General features: G+C 38.1%; 1 protein-coding gene across 2 annotated transcripts in view; it reads left to right on the forward strand.

Annotated features, from left to right (window-relative positions):
* Window positions 1-1,091: 1,091 nt before the first annotated feature.
* Window positions 1,092-18,634, forward strand: part of LOC124795534 (glycosyltransferase 25 family member) — an 869,126-nt gene continuing 851,583 nt past the window's right edge. For both annotated transcript variants that reach the window (XR_007016720.1, XM_047259606.1), the window contains exons 1-2: window positions 1,092-1,440; window positions 9,787-10,018. Coding sequence is in view for 1 of the 2 variants with exons in the window: in XM_047259606.1 (XP_047115562.1) it covers window positions 1,202-1,440; window positions 9,787-10,018 (471 nt within the window). In the remaining variant the exon portion in view is untranslated. The remainder of the gene's footprint in view (window positions 1,441-9,786; window positions 10,019-18,634) is intronic.

Here is an 18,634-nt window from a genome sequence, read left to right on the forward strand (position 1 = left end):
TACACTGATGATATCCCGAGATAATTTCATCATACTCATTATTATTCAACAATTTATGAATATTTCAATACTTATTGAACCCAGGTTGATCAATCTCTATAACATTCTGGAAAGTATCATGAGAAACAGTTGGAGATCAATGGAAGTCTTTGAACGAAAATAATTTGACTGTGTACCTCACATATGCTTATGATAAGCAAGTACGCGAAATTAACGACTAGATTGAGGATATCTTGGTTCGGAGGACACAGCATGTTATATTGAATGGGAAGTCATCGAAATATATAGAAGTAATATCGGATATGCTACAGGAAAGTTTTTTGTGACCGTTGCTATTCATGTTGTCCATTAATAACTTTCTAGTCACCTCAGTTTTTGCTGATGTTGCATTTCTCTGTAATGACGTTACGTCTAAAAAATTCTGCACAAATGTTCATTCAAATCTCGATAAGATGTGAAAATCATTCAAAGGTTTGCAGCATGTCTTAAATAATCGGAAATGTCAAATTTGCTCCAGGCCAAAAAAAGAAAAAGACATAGGAGCCTATAACTACGATATTAAAGACACACAGTAGGAATCGGTCAACTTCTATGTGGCACAATTTGTAAATGTATGAAATGAAACGAATCCATTCGTGGGTGAACCAAGTAGCAGACATGGATTTGGACTGCGAGGACAAGATTACAGTAACTACAGCGCGCACCTAGGTGTTTAAGCAATCATTCTTCCCACGCTGAATACGTGAATGGAACGGGAAATAGCACTAATAAATGGTGGAATGGGAATTACCGCTCTGCCATGCAATTTGCAGAGTATGGATATAAAAGTATACAAGAGCCGCTTGAAATAATTGATAGTTTATTTATTAGTGCAGTTACAACCAAGTACAAGTTGCTCCTTGGGTGCGCTAAAGTAAAAGTGATTTCTATGTATCACCACAGTTATTAATTATATTAGCCTTTGATATCACTGATGGAAATTTACTTTTCGATACTAGTTTACTTTGATGTATAGTCGATATTATGCTGTATCTCGAAAAATCGACAACAGTACCATCGATTAAATGTCGACATATTACCGCTTGGTGTGGTTTGCAAATTGATTTCTGTACCTGCCAACAGGTGGCATTATCGTAGACGTCAGGGGGACTTTTGAATTCGAAACATAAACAAATCGGTGTACACAGTAACTACACAGAATATGAGAAGCAGAAGGCATAGCGTGGCAATGCATTGCTCCGTCAGTTGCAGTTTTGGGTTGTACAGTGCAATACTTATTATTTTTGCATTCATTAGGGCAGAAGAACTTACCGATCCTCAAAGTCTGAGAGATCCTACGGTTGTCATCGCAATTCTAGTTCGAAATAAAGCTCATACATTGCCTTACTTTCTGACGCTCCTAGAGAGGTTAGAATACCCAAAAGACAGGATATCATTGTGGTACGTTCGTTTTCAAAATATCTTTTCATATTTTCTCTATAAAACCCAAGTTTTCTTTAATGTAAGGCTAATTTCGAATCCCTCACTAAAAGAACCTGGGGGAGAAAATACAGCCCTTATAAGATTATAGTGTTTTATTTGTTTAGTTTTAAATGATTACGATGTGTAAAACTCCGCGATGTGTTTCGTATATTGATGGTTCGTGCGTGCTATCCATGAAAAGTATAAAATTATTTTTACATGTGCGCTGCGAGTGTTTTATTGTTCTTGTTAGAAGTAACATTGCAGTTCTGCTGTCGTAAATTTAAAAATATAGTGCGTGAAATACTTGTATGTACCTGTCATGGAAGCTGTTTGAGATGGACTGGTTGTAGATAGTCTTTCAGAGTAGAGTTCAGAAAACGCGATGATATGCATGACATTCAGTGTATTACTTACTCAGTGACAGTGTTGTTGAGTTTTGCAGTATTAGTTTATTTATATTTTGTACGTAGGTTAACTACACTATAAATGTACCATAAGTTTTGTATTTGTATCAGACAGGGAAAAATTGTTAACAGCTTGTTTTAAAATCCGTGTAACGTGGTACTTTTCTTTTCGTTTACTATCCATATAACTGTTAATATAAAGACTGTGAGCTCACAGACGGGAGAGTTACTGATTTTCAGCTTGCTTGTATTTGCAGTCTCTGCTCATGATTGCTTCCTTGAAATTGATGTCCCAAAGTTATCCACGATGTACCTCTATGTGCCAGAATATATCCTTTACATCTGTAATTGACTGTTTATTTTTTACCCATGGGTATTCTTTCGGAATTTGCAAACATGCACCAAATTTGGTTGGCAACCACTTTGCCCAGTCTGTATCTCTTACAACTGGTGTATCAAGGTTATTATTTCTTGTTTAATATTCCAACTTCTTTTGCTATTGCTCCTTTAATTTAGATGAAGTATATGGTAAGTCAATTTTTAAAGAAATAAGTTTATTACATTACAGCAGTGTCTGAAATTTGTTTTCAGCTACAGCTGATTCTCTACTTTCTCTCACTGAAAAGCAAAATACTGATCTTCAGCCTCTTACTGTAGGCCAATCTCACTTTTAATAGAAAAAGTTAATTTAATATACTGCAGAAACATAACAAATCAGGAATTGCTTGTACTTGATCTTTCATTACTAAACCACATCTGTCCTTTCTTTTCTTTCTTTCTTTAAACTTATCTAACGATTACTGAGACAATAGCTATGACTATATTATAAAATATTTTCTTTAGTAAGGACCCAAGCTGATCACAATATTTTGCAGTTCTTATTTGATTACCATTGTCAGACTGGTTTTTTTGCCACCTATTAATCTCAACTTGGCCCTACTTAAGACAGTGGTATCTAGAAAGAGATTCATTGTCACACCATACCCTTGTGTCATAGTTTGAGTGTATGAATTTCAGTGAATTATCAACAGCTATTGTCATCTTCAGCCTAACAGCTGGTTTGGTGCAGCTCCAGGAAAAAGTTAGTGTGTCCTTCTCATATTTTTTTGTAGTTAGTCTAACATGTGTGTACATAATATTCACCAAAAAGTCCACTTGATATATATCTGTTATGTAATTCAGCTTCCAAAAACATATCGTGTGATTTGTTTTTTTTTTATAAAGAAAGCTAATTGCGTCTGTATCACTGGACATCAGTCAACTGTACATCCTACAGGCTATTCTCAATATAGTATCCTTTCCATTCAGATGATTTTCCAAGTCTTTTGTGGCCTCTGACAGAATTATATCATCGGCGAATGTTGTGTGTTTATTACTTCTCCTTAATGTTTAATTTCTTCTCTAAATTCTCTTGAATTCCTGCTACTACTTGTTTTGTATATGGATTGAACAAAGCGGGAGATAGACTATATCCTTGTCCCACTTCCTTTCCAGCTGCTACCTCCCTTTCACATCCTATGACTCTTACAACTACAGTTTGGTTCTTTACATGTGTAGACAACATACCACCATACAAGGACTATGCCTAGCAAAGTACTGTGGGATCCAAACAAACAAACAGTCGGTCAGATGACAGCATTACTTTCTTGGTACTGCCAGGTCAATTTCATCATGTTTGGCTCTCCTAAGACTTCTAAGGGAATGTCATCTAGTCCAGCTTCCTTGTTTCGACTTACATCTTTCTGTGATGTATCAAATTATTCTCACAGTATTACTTCCCCCATGTTATCTTCATCCATTTTGTCATGCATTTCTGTAATATTGTTTCAACCTCCTTTCCTCTGCATAGTCCTCATATTTATTCCTTCCACCTATTGCCCTTTTCTCCTTTGTTTTGTGCTAGGTTGCCATCAGAAATTTGGATGTTCATGCATCCGCTTATCTTTCCTCCAAAGTTACACAACAGATCACACACACATTTACATAAATGCATATCTCTCTCTCTCTCTCTCTCTCTCTCTCTCTCTCTCTCTCTCTCTCTCTCTCTCTCTCTCTCTCACACACACACACACACACACACACACACACACACACACACACACACACACGACCATTGTCTCTGGCTGTCGAGGCCAGAGACAGTGGACATGGTGTGAGTTGTGTTTGTGTGAAAGTGTGTGTTCTGTTGTTAATTCAGAAAAAAGGCCTTTTGGCTGAAAGCTTACCTGTGTAGCAGCTTTTTTGTTGTGCCTGCCTGTGACTCAACATCTTCACTTTATGGCGAATAGCAGTTTATCCTTTTCGTTATATTGTCGTTATTCCATTCTGGGTTTTCCCCTGTTGGACTTTCTCAACAATTTCTGGCAGATTCAGATTACTGAGGCCTCTCTTCCTTTATTTCATATTTTTTTGCAGTCTCTTCAAGTTTCAGTCTGCATGTCATAACTGTCAAATTAGGGTCAGAGCATTGTCTGCATATGGACACATTTTACAGTGTAAAACCTACTTTCTAAAACCTTGTCTTACTGTTACCTGCTGTACCAAAAATATTTTGTTGTCGTCAGGTCTCATTCATGTGTACAACCATGCTCCAGTATTCTTAAGTCAGGTGTATGCAGGGAGGCTTTATTCCTTTCTCACATTCCACATTTTCGTAACTTTTTTCCTCCTGTTCCTTTTCCCACTATCAAATTTGACCATCTTAGCTAATTTTTAATCTCCAGTAACATAGTGGATGATTTCTTTTAACTAAGCATACCTTTTCCATCCCTTCATCATGTGCAGAGCTATCAACCATGTATACTTTACTACTTTAGTTGTCATGTTTTGCTATCTACGGTGATTCATTCACTATGCTGTTCATGGTAGTTAACCCACATAACTATTTTTTTCTTTTGTTCATTATTAGATCTATGCCCCAGATATAAATTCTATTTTGCATGTATACGAATGCACTGGGACCCCTGTTCTTTGTGCCATTCCACTTCACTAATACCATCTATATTTAGCCTGGACCTATTAATAACTGTACATTCCACTGACCAAATTTTTGTATGGACAGCCACTCCTTTATTTTTATTAACTGTATAATACAGGGTGTACATAATGTCCAGAAACGCTTTCAATTATTTATTGCACAAGAACTAAACATTGTACAGATGCCATACATATTGCATTTTGAAGAGAAACTCGGAAAGCTTTTTTACAAACATTCAATATGTGAACCATGAGTGACCCGGCAGACATCAATGTGGTAATCCAATTCTTGCCATGCCCATCCCAGCATGGCATCATCAACTGTGGCAGTCGCTTCCTGTATTCTCTCCTGGAGCTCTGCTACATCACGTGGTAGAGGCGGTACCGACACCACATCTTTAATGTGTCCCCACAGAAAAAAGCCATGCAGAGTGAGATCTGGTGTTCAGGGAGGCCATTTCATGAAACAGCTGTCCTCTTCTGTAGCACGGCCGATCCTTCATGCCACAACTCTGTGTTCAAGGTACCCAAGAACTTCTCGATGAAAATGGGGTGGCGCCCCATCCTGCTGAAATGGCCTTCCATATTGGTGGCTTCTTACCGTACTTGGTTCTAAACATCCGTTGAACAGCTGTAGCACACTTGTTTTTGTCAAACTCCAACACACAGAAAGCTCGCTCCACACTGGAACTTACCACATTTGCGACTAGTGCTGACTTTTGGCATATTACCAAACTACGATGTGGCGGTATATGTGAAAACAAAAAACTTTCAGGGTTTCTCTTCAAAATGACATATATATGATATCTGTGCAATGTTTGGTTCTTGTGCAATATATAATTGAAAGTGTTCCTGGACTTTATATACACCCTGTATTATAATATACATGTGTATCTCTCAAGGGGAAACCTCCAGTTTTACTGGTTTTCAAGTGATGCCCAAACAGAGATTACATATATGCGTGTTTTACACATTCTCTTCTTCTTCCATGATTGACAGAGTCTGAATGGTAAAATCTTACCACACTGGCTATCATTGGATAAAATAAAATACCCATTTATTTTAATTCATTCAGTTACCAAAAGTGAAGGCTGTCATTCAGAATTTCAATATTGGTGTGAAAATCAAACACTTTATATTTAAGAAGCTTTTTATATCTTACGTGCATGTTTTGAAAAGTGTGTTGTTCATTTGTATTCTGTTTTCCCTATTCCAACCTTGCTACCCACTATCATTGTTTCTATTTCATCTGTGGATGTGGTGCAGCTCTATGTTGTAGAATTATTTATGCTAAAAAGTCCTTCGAAAAGGTTCTGCTCTTGGCTTACTAAGTGTGTTTGGTAATCAGCCTTGGAGGATAAGTCAGCCAATGTTTCTTGATGAAAACAGTTCTTTGCATTATATGAAGGAGTGAGACATAATGTATTACAAAATAGTTAAGGCTCTCTTGATCACTTATTGACAAATTGCCTGTTGGCTTGTCTCTGGTTCCTGGGCTGACGTATGTTTGACAACAAGTGTCAGCCACAGAACACGAGATGTGAGTTTTGCCCTTCTTTGAGTAACCTCGTGAGCTTTGAATCGCTTGATCAGTTTGAATTTATTAAACTGTTATGCAGTTCCAGTATAAGCTGTTTTCAAATTTATGTTCCATGAATAATGTATATTGTACTGTGCTGGTGTGTGACATCACTTCCTGTAACATGATACAGTAATAGTGTGAGTGGTTGTTGGCTGACATAACTTGCTATTATATAGTCGTTAGCATGTAACACAACAGTGGAAGCCTGCTTCTGCAAGACTTGTTTTTGTAGGAAGCAATATTTTCCATCAGCATGTGATGAAATGATCAATAACATTACAGTGGTAAACAAGTTCCATAAACTTTAGGTAGTGAACTCAAGTTGATAAAAGTCATCAGTTTTGGCTTCAGCATATTATCTAAACTCACAACAAGACTATCAATGTCGCAGTTGTGCCTGTCATCAGAAGAAAAAAGAAACATGAAATTTATGAAAGATGTCATAGCTGCCAGTAATTCCCTCTGAATGTCACCATTTCTTAATACACTGTCATCCTACTCTTAGCATCTGTAAATAGTTATACATTTAAAAAGATTTATAAAATAAGTTCAATTAAATACTGTAAATGTTTTATGATAAATGCAGTGCAAATGAATATAAATGACATTCTCACAACAAACTTGATTTGTGGAGGTTCCATTATGTTTCAGTAAACTCCTCTGAAGAACTGTACCAAAACTGCTCAATGTTCCCTTATGGCTACATTTATGTAATTACTCTGCAATTCACAATTAAGTGCCTAGCAGATGGTTTATTGAACCACCTTCAAGCTAACGAGCGTGGTAGCACAGCACTGGACGATGGTTGAAACCCATGTTTGGCCATCCTGATTTAGGTTTTATGTGATTTCCCTAAATAGCTTGGGGTAAATGGCAGAATGGTTCCTTCAAAAGGGCATGGCCACTTTTCTTCTCCATCATTTCTTAATCTGAGCTTGTACTCCATCTCTAAAGACCTCCTTGTCAACAGCTCATTAAACACTAAAGTCCTCCTCCTCCTCCTCATCCTACAAGCTGTTTCTCTACCATTCCACTCTCAAACAGTGCACAGGAAAATTAACACTTAAATCTTTCTGTGTTAGCACTGATTTCTTGTATTTTATTATGATGATCATTTCTGCATATGTATATGGGCACCCACAAAATGTTTTTGCACTCTAAAGAGATGGTAGGTGATTGAAATGTCAGTAGAAGATCCTGCTGCAGTGAAAAATGCCTTTATTTTAATGATTACCACCGTAACTCATGTATCATATCCATCGCGATATCTCCCCTATTTTGTGATAATACGAAATGAGCTGCCCCTCTTTGAACTTTTATGTCCTCTGTCAGTCCTATCTGAGCCAGATCCCATACCATGCAGCAATACTGCAAAAGAGGATGGACAAGCCTAGTGTAGGCAGTTTCTTTAGTAGACCTGTTAACGTGTTGCAAGTGTTCTACCAGTAAACCACAGTCTTCAGTTTCCTTTCCCAACAACATTATCTACGTGATCATTCCAATTTAAGTTATTTGTAATTCTAATTCCTAAGTATATAGTTAAGTTTACAGCCTGTAGATTTGTATGATTTATCATGTAACCAGTATTTAGTGGATTCGTTTTAGTACCGCCTGCTGATGGCTTCACACTTTAGATTACTTAGTCAATTGCCACTTTTCACACCATACAGATATTTTGTTCAAATTGTTTTGCAGTTAGTTTTGACCATCTGATGACTTAAAAAGGACAGTAAATGACAGCATTATCTGCAAACAATCTAAGAAGGCTGCGCAGATTGCCTCATAAGTTGTGTTTGTATATCAGGAACAGCAGAAGGGCTGTAACACTTTCTTGAAGAGCAGGGGATGTTACTTTCATTTTAGTCAATGACTTTCTGTCAGTTACTGTGAACTGTGATCTTTATGACAGGAGATCACGATTCCAGTTGCACAACAGAGATGATACTCCATAGACACACAGTTTGATTAGAAGTTGCTTGTGTGGAATGGTGTCAATAGCCTTCTGGAAATGTAAAAATATTTAATAACTTTGAAATCACCTGTTGATAGCACTTTTTACTTTGTGAGAATAAACAACTAATTGCGTTTCACAAGAACAATGTTTTCTGAATCCATGTTGACTAATTTGTTAATAAATCATTTTCTTTGAGGCAATTCATAATGTTAGAACACACAATATGTTCCAAAATCCTATTACAAATCAATGTTAGTGATAGTAGTCTGTTTATATTTAAAGTGGCATAAATGTCTGACTGTTGTTTTTTCCAACTTGATACACAAGCAACAGAAGAATACCAATTGTAAATACATTTTTACTCCATAATTTGTCGTACCTATGAAATGTAGCAGAGATGCTGAGTGGCAGATAGGCAAAACACACACACACACACACACACACACACACACGGGTCCTGTGTGTGTGTGTGTGTGTGTGTGTGTGTGTGTGTTTAAGTGTAAGAGTCCTCTCATTGTGCCTATCTGCGACTGAGCATCTCCGCTATATGGTGAGTAACAACTTTCCTTCTCATAATATTGTTACATTCCATCCTGGATTTGATTCCTCTGAAATAGTTAAATAACTGAATTTTCCACATCAAGCATCACTAATATGAAGTTTCATACAAAATACTGAAGTTGAAGTCCATGTCTCCTTCATCTGGTCACCTATACATCACATTAGGTTCCCCTTGCACTTCCAGTAACTTTTTGCAAATGAATTTTCGAGTCACTAAAATTGTCATAGTAGTAGTATAACCAGTATTGATTCCCATGGCTTCTCAAGGTAGTTTTCTTCCCATTCTGGTGATAATTATTTTGTAAGCTCACTATCCAAAATTCTCAATCTGACAATTCATTACATATTCTGTTAGTTTTTTTATGTGTGCAGTTACATTGTCTTTTTATGGTAGTGAACTCAGAGATTGAAATCTACCAAAATCTTTTGTTGAGATCCGCAAATCTAAATAAGAGACTACTTTTTACTACTGTAAGATGAAAATCCAGTTTGCAACTTGAGACAGTAATGTGCACACAAGCAACGCTTGAAGGCTGATTAGGTATCTGAGTAAGTGAGATATATTGTTAGATATGAAAATGCTGCTACATTAATAGGGGCAAAAATTCTCAATAAATAGCAGCATTGAAATTATCTGTTTTCAAAAATGACATATTTGGTTACCCCTAAAATGGTTTAAGTATTTTCTTATGTTTTGTCTTATCTTCAGTCAGATTGACACACAAATGCTGTAGCCAATTGCACATGACTGCAATTTCATTAAGAAATTGCATTGTTTTGCTTGGCAGTTGTTTATCTATTGTTAATAAAGTTGCTGTTGCACTGTAATTATACTTTTATCCAAGGATAAGAAGCGACCACAATGAAGATTCATCCCTGGAAATACTAAAGAAGTGGCTGACCACTGTTGAAAATGACTACCATTCTATAAGTGCTGAGCTGTTGTCATCACCACCCGACCGCTTGCCAGGGGAGAACAGTTCTGTTGCATGGTCTAAACAAAGATTTACTCATGTTATTCAACTGAGAGAAGAAGCGCTAATGGTAGCGAGATATGTGTGGGCAGATTATGTATGGGTGAGTGAAAATATGTGTATCATCAGTTTACTACCAGGACAATATTGTGACTAATGTTACAGTAGAAGCCATTTTCAAATAGCAAAATATACCTACATTTTTATAAATTTTTATTTGCAGCTATAAGATGCAATACACATTTAGGCAATTACACAAAGAATACGAAAATTTTGTATCTAATGAACTGCTTGTACTGTTATAAAATTGCTAGATAGTGAACATCTGTGGATAATTTTTTACTTGAGCAGCAACATTTTTGCCATTGACTGGATATGTTTACTGTAAACTCCTCAATTTATAATATTGGATTTCAGTCTAGCAGCAAGTGGCTTAAATGCTGAAACAAACAAAATGGATGTTACCTTGTATGGTGGTTATCAACATTCGTAATACACACCACTGGTGTGTAACAGATGGAAATGATCTTTAAGGAACTGCTTTTATGCTTTCTACACCCATCACTGAATTCAGTTCCTTGGGAACTGTTTACATCTGTTACAAACCAATGCTACACATAATGAATACTGGTGAGCTGTACAAGCTCACATCCATTTTTGTTTATTTTACCTATTTTGACAGTTGCTGTGTTTCAGTAAGTACACAAACCACTTGCTAATGGGGACTAATGACTTAGAAGAAAATGTGATGTCTGACGATTTTGTACACTTTTGGCGATCTTGGGGAACCTGGTGGAGATTGAAATTTCAGCTGTTCTGGCAACAATGATGAAAATGATGATGAACCAAAAGACAATTCTGTCTGTGATTTAGAAGGGAAGAAATTGTCATCAGAAATGTTGCACATGTGCAACCTCAGAACGGAAATAGACAATGACGTATTTTTTACTTTGATTGCAATAGAAAATGTGCTTCATCAAGTGTGCTGGGCATAACTGAAGCAGAAAATAATCACTGATTTCTTTGCAAAATAAAAATGATTTTTTTTGCATATTTTTAGAAATATTTATTTTCATTCAAAGTGTTAAAATAAATAAAAATTGGTACAAAAGATCAGCTTCCTCTTAATTTTAATTGTAGCTCTTCCTTTCACTTTTCATTGTAAAGAAATATGAATGTTTTTGAAACTATTGCATTATTTTTTAACTATATTCACATTTACTTTTTCTTGATTCCCCTCGATCAGCCAAACATCTTCCACTTCAGTCCGTGAAAATTTTATTAAATTCGCTCTCAGTTATTTGAACTTTTGCTAAGTTCCCTTGAACTTCAAATTTTCAAGGGTCATGTTTGTATGAAAACTGAATGAAGAAAATCTCTTCATTTACTGTTTTCAGCATTGTTCCTGTGTTCTTAGGCAGCTCCCTTACAGTGTGAATCTGTATAGCACCTCTTGTGTGCACACTGAGCAAGACCCACAAATGTGCTCCAGCTGTCTGGAATCATGTGGCACAAAGCTATTTAAATCGCATTTGCAAGTATAAATTCCCTTGACCCCCTTTAATCGGCATCTATGACCAATAACACCTTGTGTGGTGGCTTGTATGACAAGGAAGAAAAGGATATTGATGCTGGACATCATACTAGTGTGTCCTGTGGCATACTGACATTGAGCTTTGCTAGAGATGGAGCTAGTGCAGGTGGGTTCTGCCACCTCTGGAGGGAGCTGTTGACTTTGCTGTGGTATGGTGTGTGCCATGAATGGTATGGGAGGATTAAAGGCTCAACTTCTATGGGCACCAACAGTTGTGTGAATGAGTATTTAGGCTCTTGTGACTTGCGGTGGGGCCTGAGGTTACAATGATGATGCACTCAGGGCATGGACATGGGTGGTACATGCCTGTGGGCAGGATCACAGCAAGTTACGCATATCCTTGTGAGGTGTGAGCAGGGGCATGGGCTATTGATGCTGCTGTGGCCAAAGCTGTTTCCTATGGCATACCATCTGCACTTTGTCTGCCTGTGATGACAAAAAGCTGGGGGACCCCTGTGATGAACGATGAGGCCTTGCAACCAACCTGGGTCCAATTGAAACTATGAGCCCAGTGGTGGGAGCATGTGCAGTAGTAGGTGCTCAAATACCCTTTGTGAGCCCTCACAAAAATGGTTTAGAAAAATCTGAACACCAAGCAATATTTGTGTAAATGTAAAATTTTGGCCAGGCTTCAACTAATGTCAAGGGTTGTTCCATACATTGTGAGGAAGCTGGTGAGGGTTTCGTTGAATGATAACGTAGCTTTCCTCAGCTGCCCACTGAAGCTTGTGACAAACTACTCCTCTGCCTCTGAATTAGGTGCTGTGTGAAAAGGACAATGTGTGCAGAAATCCACATAACTTATGGAAAATTTGACTCTGTATCCATTACTAGAAACCACATTGCTCCCTGGAATGGTCTGGTGAAGTCCACATTCACTCACTCCCACAGGCGATCTGGAATAGGCTGTGAGTAAAATTGTTTGGTGGGGTCAGCCAGATTACACAGGCAAGTGAGACATGCTTGTCCAGCTGGGGCCACACCTGGGATATAATATCCCCAGTGCATTATGTGAATCATCTGGACGATACGGGGGGGGGGGGGGGGGGGGCAGAATCTGAGTAAGACAGTGACTTGGCATTCTTCCTCCTCAGTAGTGAGCAATGTAGCAGTAGGACATCCTTGTTGGCATTTAGTTGGAGATGGAGGAGAAGCATGTCTTAAATGCAGGTTCAGGCTCTGTAGGTAAGTGCTCTGGTCACCCTGCTCTACTGACAGTAGTAGCAGGTCCATCTTGTGGCTGTGGCTACTTCAAGAGTTGGATACTCAATCAAGGGTATTTTGCATAGTACATCCAGGGTGAAACAGCATCTTGTGAATATTGAAGTCTGGGTGCATTCCCATAGACATGTGATGTAGTGCATTGGCATTTTTTGTTTGGCAGGGAGGTGATGGTGTATTTCATAATTATAGTTACTTAAAAATGTCACCCACTGTTGCAGTGTAGCATTATTTGCTAGGGGACCAAAAAGTGAGAGCATTGGCACATGGAATGTTGTGCCCGTACAACAATACAATAAACTTTTTTGTAGCACAGATTATTGCCAAAGCATCCTTTTGAAGGTGAAAGCAGTGCATCTGTGCTGCTGTCAATGTTTTATAAGCAACCACATTGGGTGATCCATGCTGCCATAGTTCTTGAGACAGTATAGTCCCAATACTATATTGAGACGTACCAGTTGCTGAAGTTGGGTGCATGCTTGGCGTGAAGGTTGCCAGGCAAAGAGAAGATTTGAGACTTTTCTTTTTAGTTTAAGAATAGGCTGCAACTCGCTCCATACCTGATGATTATCATTGCTGCATTCAGTGTGGAAGCAGTGGGGTTCGATTCCCAGTACCTCCTCAGAATTTTTCTGAGATAAGAATGGGGTTAACTCAGTCTTGTGACACCAGCTGGGGAGCTGCTTCAGTAATGAAGCAGCTGCATTGTCAGGATTCATCTATTAGCATTAACGGTGGGAGTGATTGGCAACATGCCGGTCACAATTCTCGTGATCATACATCACTCATCTTATTGCCTTGTAGGCAGCAGTTGGAACAGGCCTAAGCCCTGGGTGGTGTTTAAGTTTTTATTATAACTTGTTGGTAGCTGTTGGTGGACCAACAAATTTTACGCCCATTTTACAAGTTATATTTGTAGGCCATGCAATTTAAGCTGATTTAATTACACTCTTACTATAATATTTACCTCTCTCCCAAAAGATTGAAACTCTTTTAAACCTGTAGGTACAGATAATTTAGTTATACCTCATGTGAGCTCTACATAGGCATAAAACGAAGGCTGAAAGTGTGACCCTCTGCATTTAATGGTTAGCTCTTATTGAGCTGGCACTTCAAATGATTTTCTTCTCAGTGGATAAACAGTGTTTGAAAGCTTTAGGTATACTGCTCTTGTGTGGTCCTCGTTACAGAAATATTGTCCAGGTAATCTGCACAGGCTATAGAAGCATATATAACTAGGGAAAAGATAGACACTGTGTATAGGAAAATTGAAGACACAGATGGAGAAAAGAAGAATAGATGTACGAATATCAAGAGCTCAGATGACAATCCAGTACTAACCAAATAATGGGAAATTGAAAGGTGGAAGGAGTATGTGCAGGGATTACAAGGGAACTGAACTTCAAGGCACTATTACAGGAAGGGAAAATTATGTAGGTGGAGATGAGTTGGGAGATATGATATTGCAAGAAGAATTTGACTGAGCAATGAAAGACCCAAGTTGAAACAAGAGCCATGGAGTAGATGACAATCCCTCAGAAATACTGGTACTCTTGGGAGAACCAGTCATAACGAAACTATTCCACCTGGTGTGCAAGAGTACAAGATAGGTGAAAAACTTGCAGACTTCAAGGAGAATATAATAATTCCAATTCCTAAGAGATAAAGTGTTTGACAGATATGAATATTACCAGATAGTCAGTTTAGTACACCATGATTGCAAAGTACTTACCAAATTATTAATAGAAGGATGGAAAAACTGTTAGAAGCTGATCTTGGGGAACAAGTGTAAGAACATGTGAGGCAGTACTGATCTTATAACTTAAATTAAAAGATAGATTAAGGAGGAGCAAACACACATTTAATGCTTCCGACAATGTCAACTGGAATACACTCTTAGAAATTCTGAATCCAGCATGCGTAAAACACAGGTAGTGCAAGGTTACATACAACTTGTAGGAAACCAGACAGTAGTTACAAGAATCAGGGAACGTAAATGGGGAACAGCAGTTGAGAATGGAGGGAGACAGGACTGTAGCCTATCCCTGATATTATTCAATCTGTACATTGAGCAAGCAGTAAGGGAAACCAAAGAAATATTTGGAGAAGGAATTAAAGTTTTAGGAGAATAAATAAAAACTTTGCTGTTTGCCAGTGACATAGCAATTCTGTCAGAGACTGTAAAGAGCTTGGAGGAGCAGTTGTTTCAATGGATACTGTCTTGAAAGGAGGATATAAAATGAACATTAATAAAAGCAAAATGGAATGTAGTCAAATTAAATCAGGTGATACTGAGGGAATTGGATAGGAAATGAGACACTGAAAGAAGTAAAAGTTCTGCTGCTTGGGCAATAAAATAACTGATGATGGTTGAGGTAGAGAGGATATAAAATGCAGTTGCAAGAAAAGCTTTTCCTAAGAAAAGAAATTTGTCAATACTGAATATAGATTTAAGTAGTAGAAAGTCTTTTCTGAGGGTATTTGTCTCGAATGTAGCCTTGTATGTAAGTGAACATAGATGATAAACAGACAAGAAGAGAACACAAACTTCTGAATTATAGTGTTTCAGAAGAATTTAAGAATTTTTAACATTGTGCAGCCCTGTCAGCAACTGTGATAAATGAACATGTAACAAGTCAGCCTCAGTTGCAAATAGAAACCAATCCTATCTTAGGTTTCAGCCAAAATAATTTGACCTTCTTCAGAAGCCAGTGACACTTACCTATTGCATGCCAAAATTTGGCCATGTCAAGTATAAAACTGTAGCACTGTAGTAACCAGTCATAAATCTGCATTACTTGGGGGTGAAGAGGAACAGTAGGCCCAGCTGCGCGGACAAGATCGGTAGGCCACGAGAGCTGCGCCGGAACTCCGGCAGCTCTCGCGGCATACCAACCTCGTCCATGCTGCGGGACCTGCTGTTTCTCTTCAGCCCAAGTAATGTAGATTTATGACTGGTTACTATGGTGCTACAGTTTTATACTTGACATAACCAAATTTTGGCTGAAACCTGGGTAAAGATTGGTTTCTATTTGCAACTGAGGCTGACGTGTCACAGGTTTCGGAAGAATGCTAAAAATTAGACAGGTAGATCTTGTAACCAATGAGGTGGTACTGAACAGAACTGGGGAGAGAAAAAAAAAGTGGCATAACTTGACTAAAAGAGGGGCTCTGTTGACAGGACATGTTATGAGACATGAAGGGATCACCAGCTTACTACTGGAGGGAACTGTGGGGGTAAAAATTGTAGAGGGAGACCAAGAGATGAATACAGGAAGCAGGTTCAGAAGGATGTAGGTTGTAGTAGTTATTTGGAGATAAAGAAGCTTGCACAGGATAGTGAATTATGGAGAGCTGTATCAAACCATTCTTTGACTGAAGACTACAGCAACAATTTGCACAGTTAGTGATATCTTGTATTAATTGTTCTAAGTAACATTGTGATAAATTATGTATAAAAACAAAGATGAGGTGACTTACCGAACGAAAGTGCTGGCAGGTCGATAGACACACAAACAAACAAACACAAACATACACACAAAATTCAAGCTTTCGCAACAAACTGTTGCCTCATCAGGAAAGAGGGAAGGAGAGGGGAAGACGAAAGGAAGTGGGTTTTAAGGGAGAGGGTAAGGAGTCATTCCAATCCCGGGAGCGGAAAGACTTACCTTAGGGGATTGGAATGACTCCTTACCCTCTCCCTTAAAACCCACTTCCTTTCGTCTTCCCCACTCCTTCCCTCTTTCCTGATGAGGCAACAGTTTGTTGCGAAAGCTTGAATTTTGTGTGTATGTTTGTGTTTGTTTGTTTGTGTGTCTACCGACCTGCCAGCGCTTTCGTTCGGTAAGTCACCTCATCTTTGTTTTTATACAAAATTTTTCCCACGTGGAATGTTTCCTTCTATTATATTGATAACATTGTGATAAGGGTGACATATCAGTCAGGCTAAAAGGCTAGTGATTGTAACAGTAGATCCCAAAAAGTGTATTGAATGGTGTGATCTACGTGGTCTGCATGTCCAGTGGCAACTATAAATGTGTGTCTGCAGAATCAATTTTAGATAAATATTGGCTACCAGCCAGTTTTGCCAGTAATTCTTTCAGGTGCAGGATTGCATACAGGTCAAATTTAGATTGTGTGTTAATGGTTATTGTAAAAATTATCGCAGATCTATGTTTTTAAGTACAGTCATAGGCTTTGCCCACTGATATGGGCACAATGGATTGTAATTAATGAAGTTTTATCTAGTGCTGGTTTAACTGCATCGACAAAGCGAAGGCAACTCTCTGAGCTTAATAGATGCTAGGTTGAGTGATTTTATGATCACCAAAAGCTGTCACATCTTCTTGTGCCAGCTAAATTGTTGTGAACAAATACTGTGATGTGTGACCAGATATATCAGGGACACAATGGTTCCAGCATCAACTTGGAACTGCACGTGCTGATAGTTGATAGTTTTCTAAGTATGTAAGTATGTTTGCATACCTACTGAGACAAATATTTGAAATGGCAGAAACAGATGAGGGTACATACCTTCCATTAGTTGCTTCCCTAGGCACCCTAATGATTAAGTGAATCTAGGTTTTTTTTTTTTTTTGTATTTCCAAGAAAGAGTCAATCACTACAGCTATGTTGACAATTAGCTTCCAGTATCTTACGAGAAGATTGCATGGCGTGGAAGTGACTCAGTGTATATGATGTCTGAAATCACCATTACTTATGAATGGGATGGCTTGTGCACTATTAAAAGGTGTCCTTCTGCTGTTTTTACTGTTACTTGATGCATCTTTACCAGTGAATACTTTTTCCACTTCTGGTGTGCCATCCCATCTGCAGCAAAACATACAGTTGCAACAGTGTTCTTAATGTAGCAAAATTATTGTATCACAGCAGGTTACAACAAGATAATTGGGAACCCCACTCCAGATGGAAATATATTGGTTCTAATGGCATCAAACAGACCTGACCTCTTTCAGGACGTTCACATCAAAACTGGCATCAGTGATCATGATGCGGTTGTGGCAACTGTGGTCACCAAAGTACAAAGGACAGCTAAAACAAGCAGAAAGATATATATGTTCAGCAAATTAGATAAAAAATTAGTAATGCCATATCTCAGTGAGGAACTTAAAACTTCCAGCACTGGTCAAGAGCATGTAGAACAACTCTGCCTCAAGTTCAAAGAAACAAAACTGGATGGATATGTACCCATTAGAACAGTTCGTAATGGAAGGGAATCTCCTTGGTATACAGTCACTGTAAAGAAATATCTGTAGAAACAGAGATTACAGCATAATAGGTGTAAAACAAAGCATAAAGCTATAGATAGAGATGCTGAATGAAACCCATTTGATTGTCAAGAGGGCAATGTGTGATGCCTTCAATGACTACTGTAGCAGAATACTGTCAAATGGCATTTCCCAAAATCCAAAGAAATTATGGTTGTATGTAATGGTTGTTAGTGGCACCAAAGTTAGTGTCCTGTCCCTAGTGAATGAGACAGCAACTGAAACTAAGGGTAGCAAAGCAAAAGCTGAAATGCTTAACTCCATTTTCAAATGTTCCTTTACAAGGGAAAACCCAGGAGAATTGCCCCAATTTAATCCTTGTACCACTGAAACGATGAATCAAATAAGTATTCTTGTCAGTGGTGTTGAGAAATAGCTGAAATCATTAAAATTGAACAAAGCTCCAGGCCCCTGTGGAATCACTATCAGATTCTATACTGAATTTGTGGCTATATTAGCTCCTCTCCTCACTATAGTCTATTGTAGATCCCTTGAACAAAAAACCTTGCCAGTTCTTGGAAAAAGACACAGGTCACAAGCATCTAAAAGGACAGTAGAATTGACACGCCAAGTTACCGTTCAATACCCTTGACATTGATTTGTTGTAGAATCTTGG

Source organism: Schistocerca piceifrons, chromosome 4, assembly GCF_021461385.2.
Source record: "Schistocerca piceifrons isolate TAMUIC-IGC-003096 chromosome 4, iqSchPice1.1, whole genome shotgun sequence".
In the NCBI taxonomy this organism is placed as follows: domain Eukaryota; kingdom Metazoa; phylum Arthropoda; class Insecta; order Orthoptera; family Acrididae; genus Schistocerca; species Schistocerca piceifrons.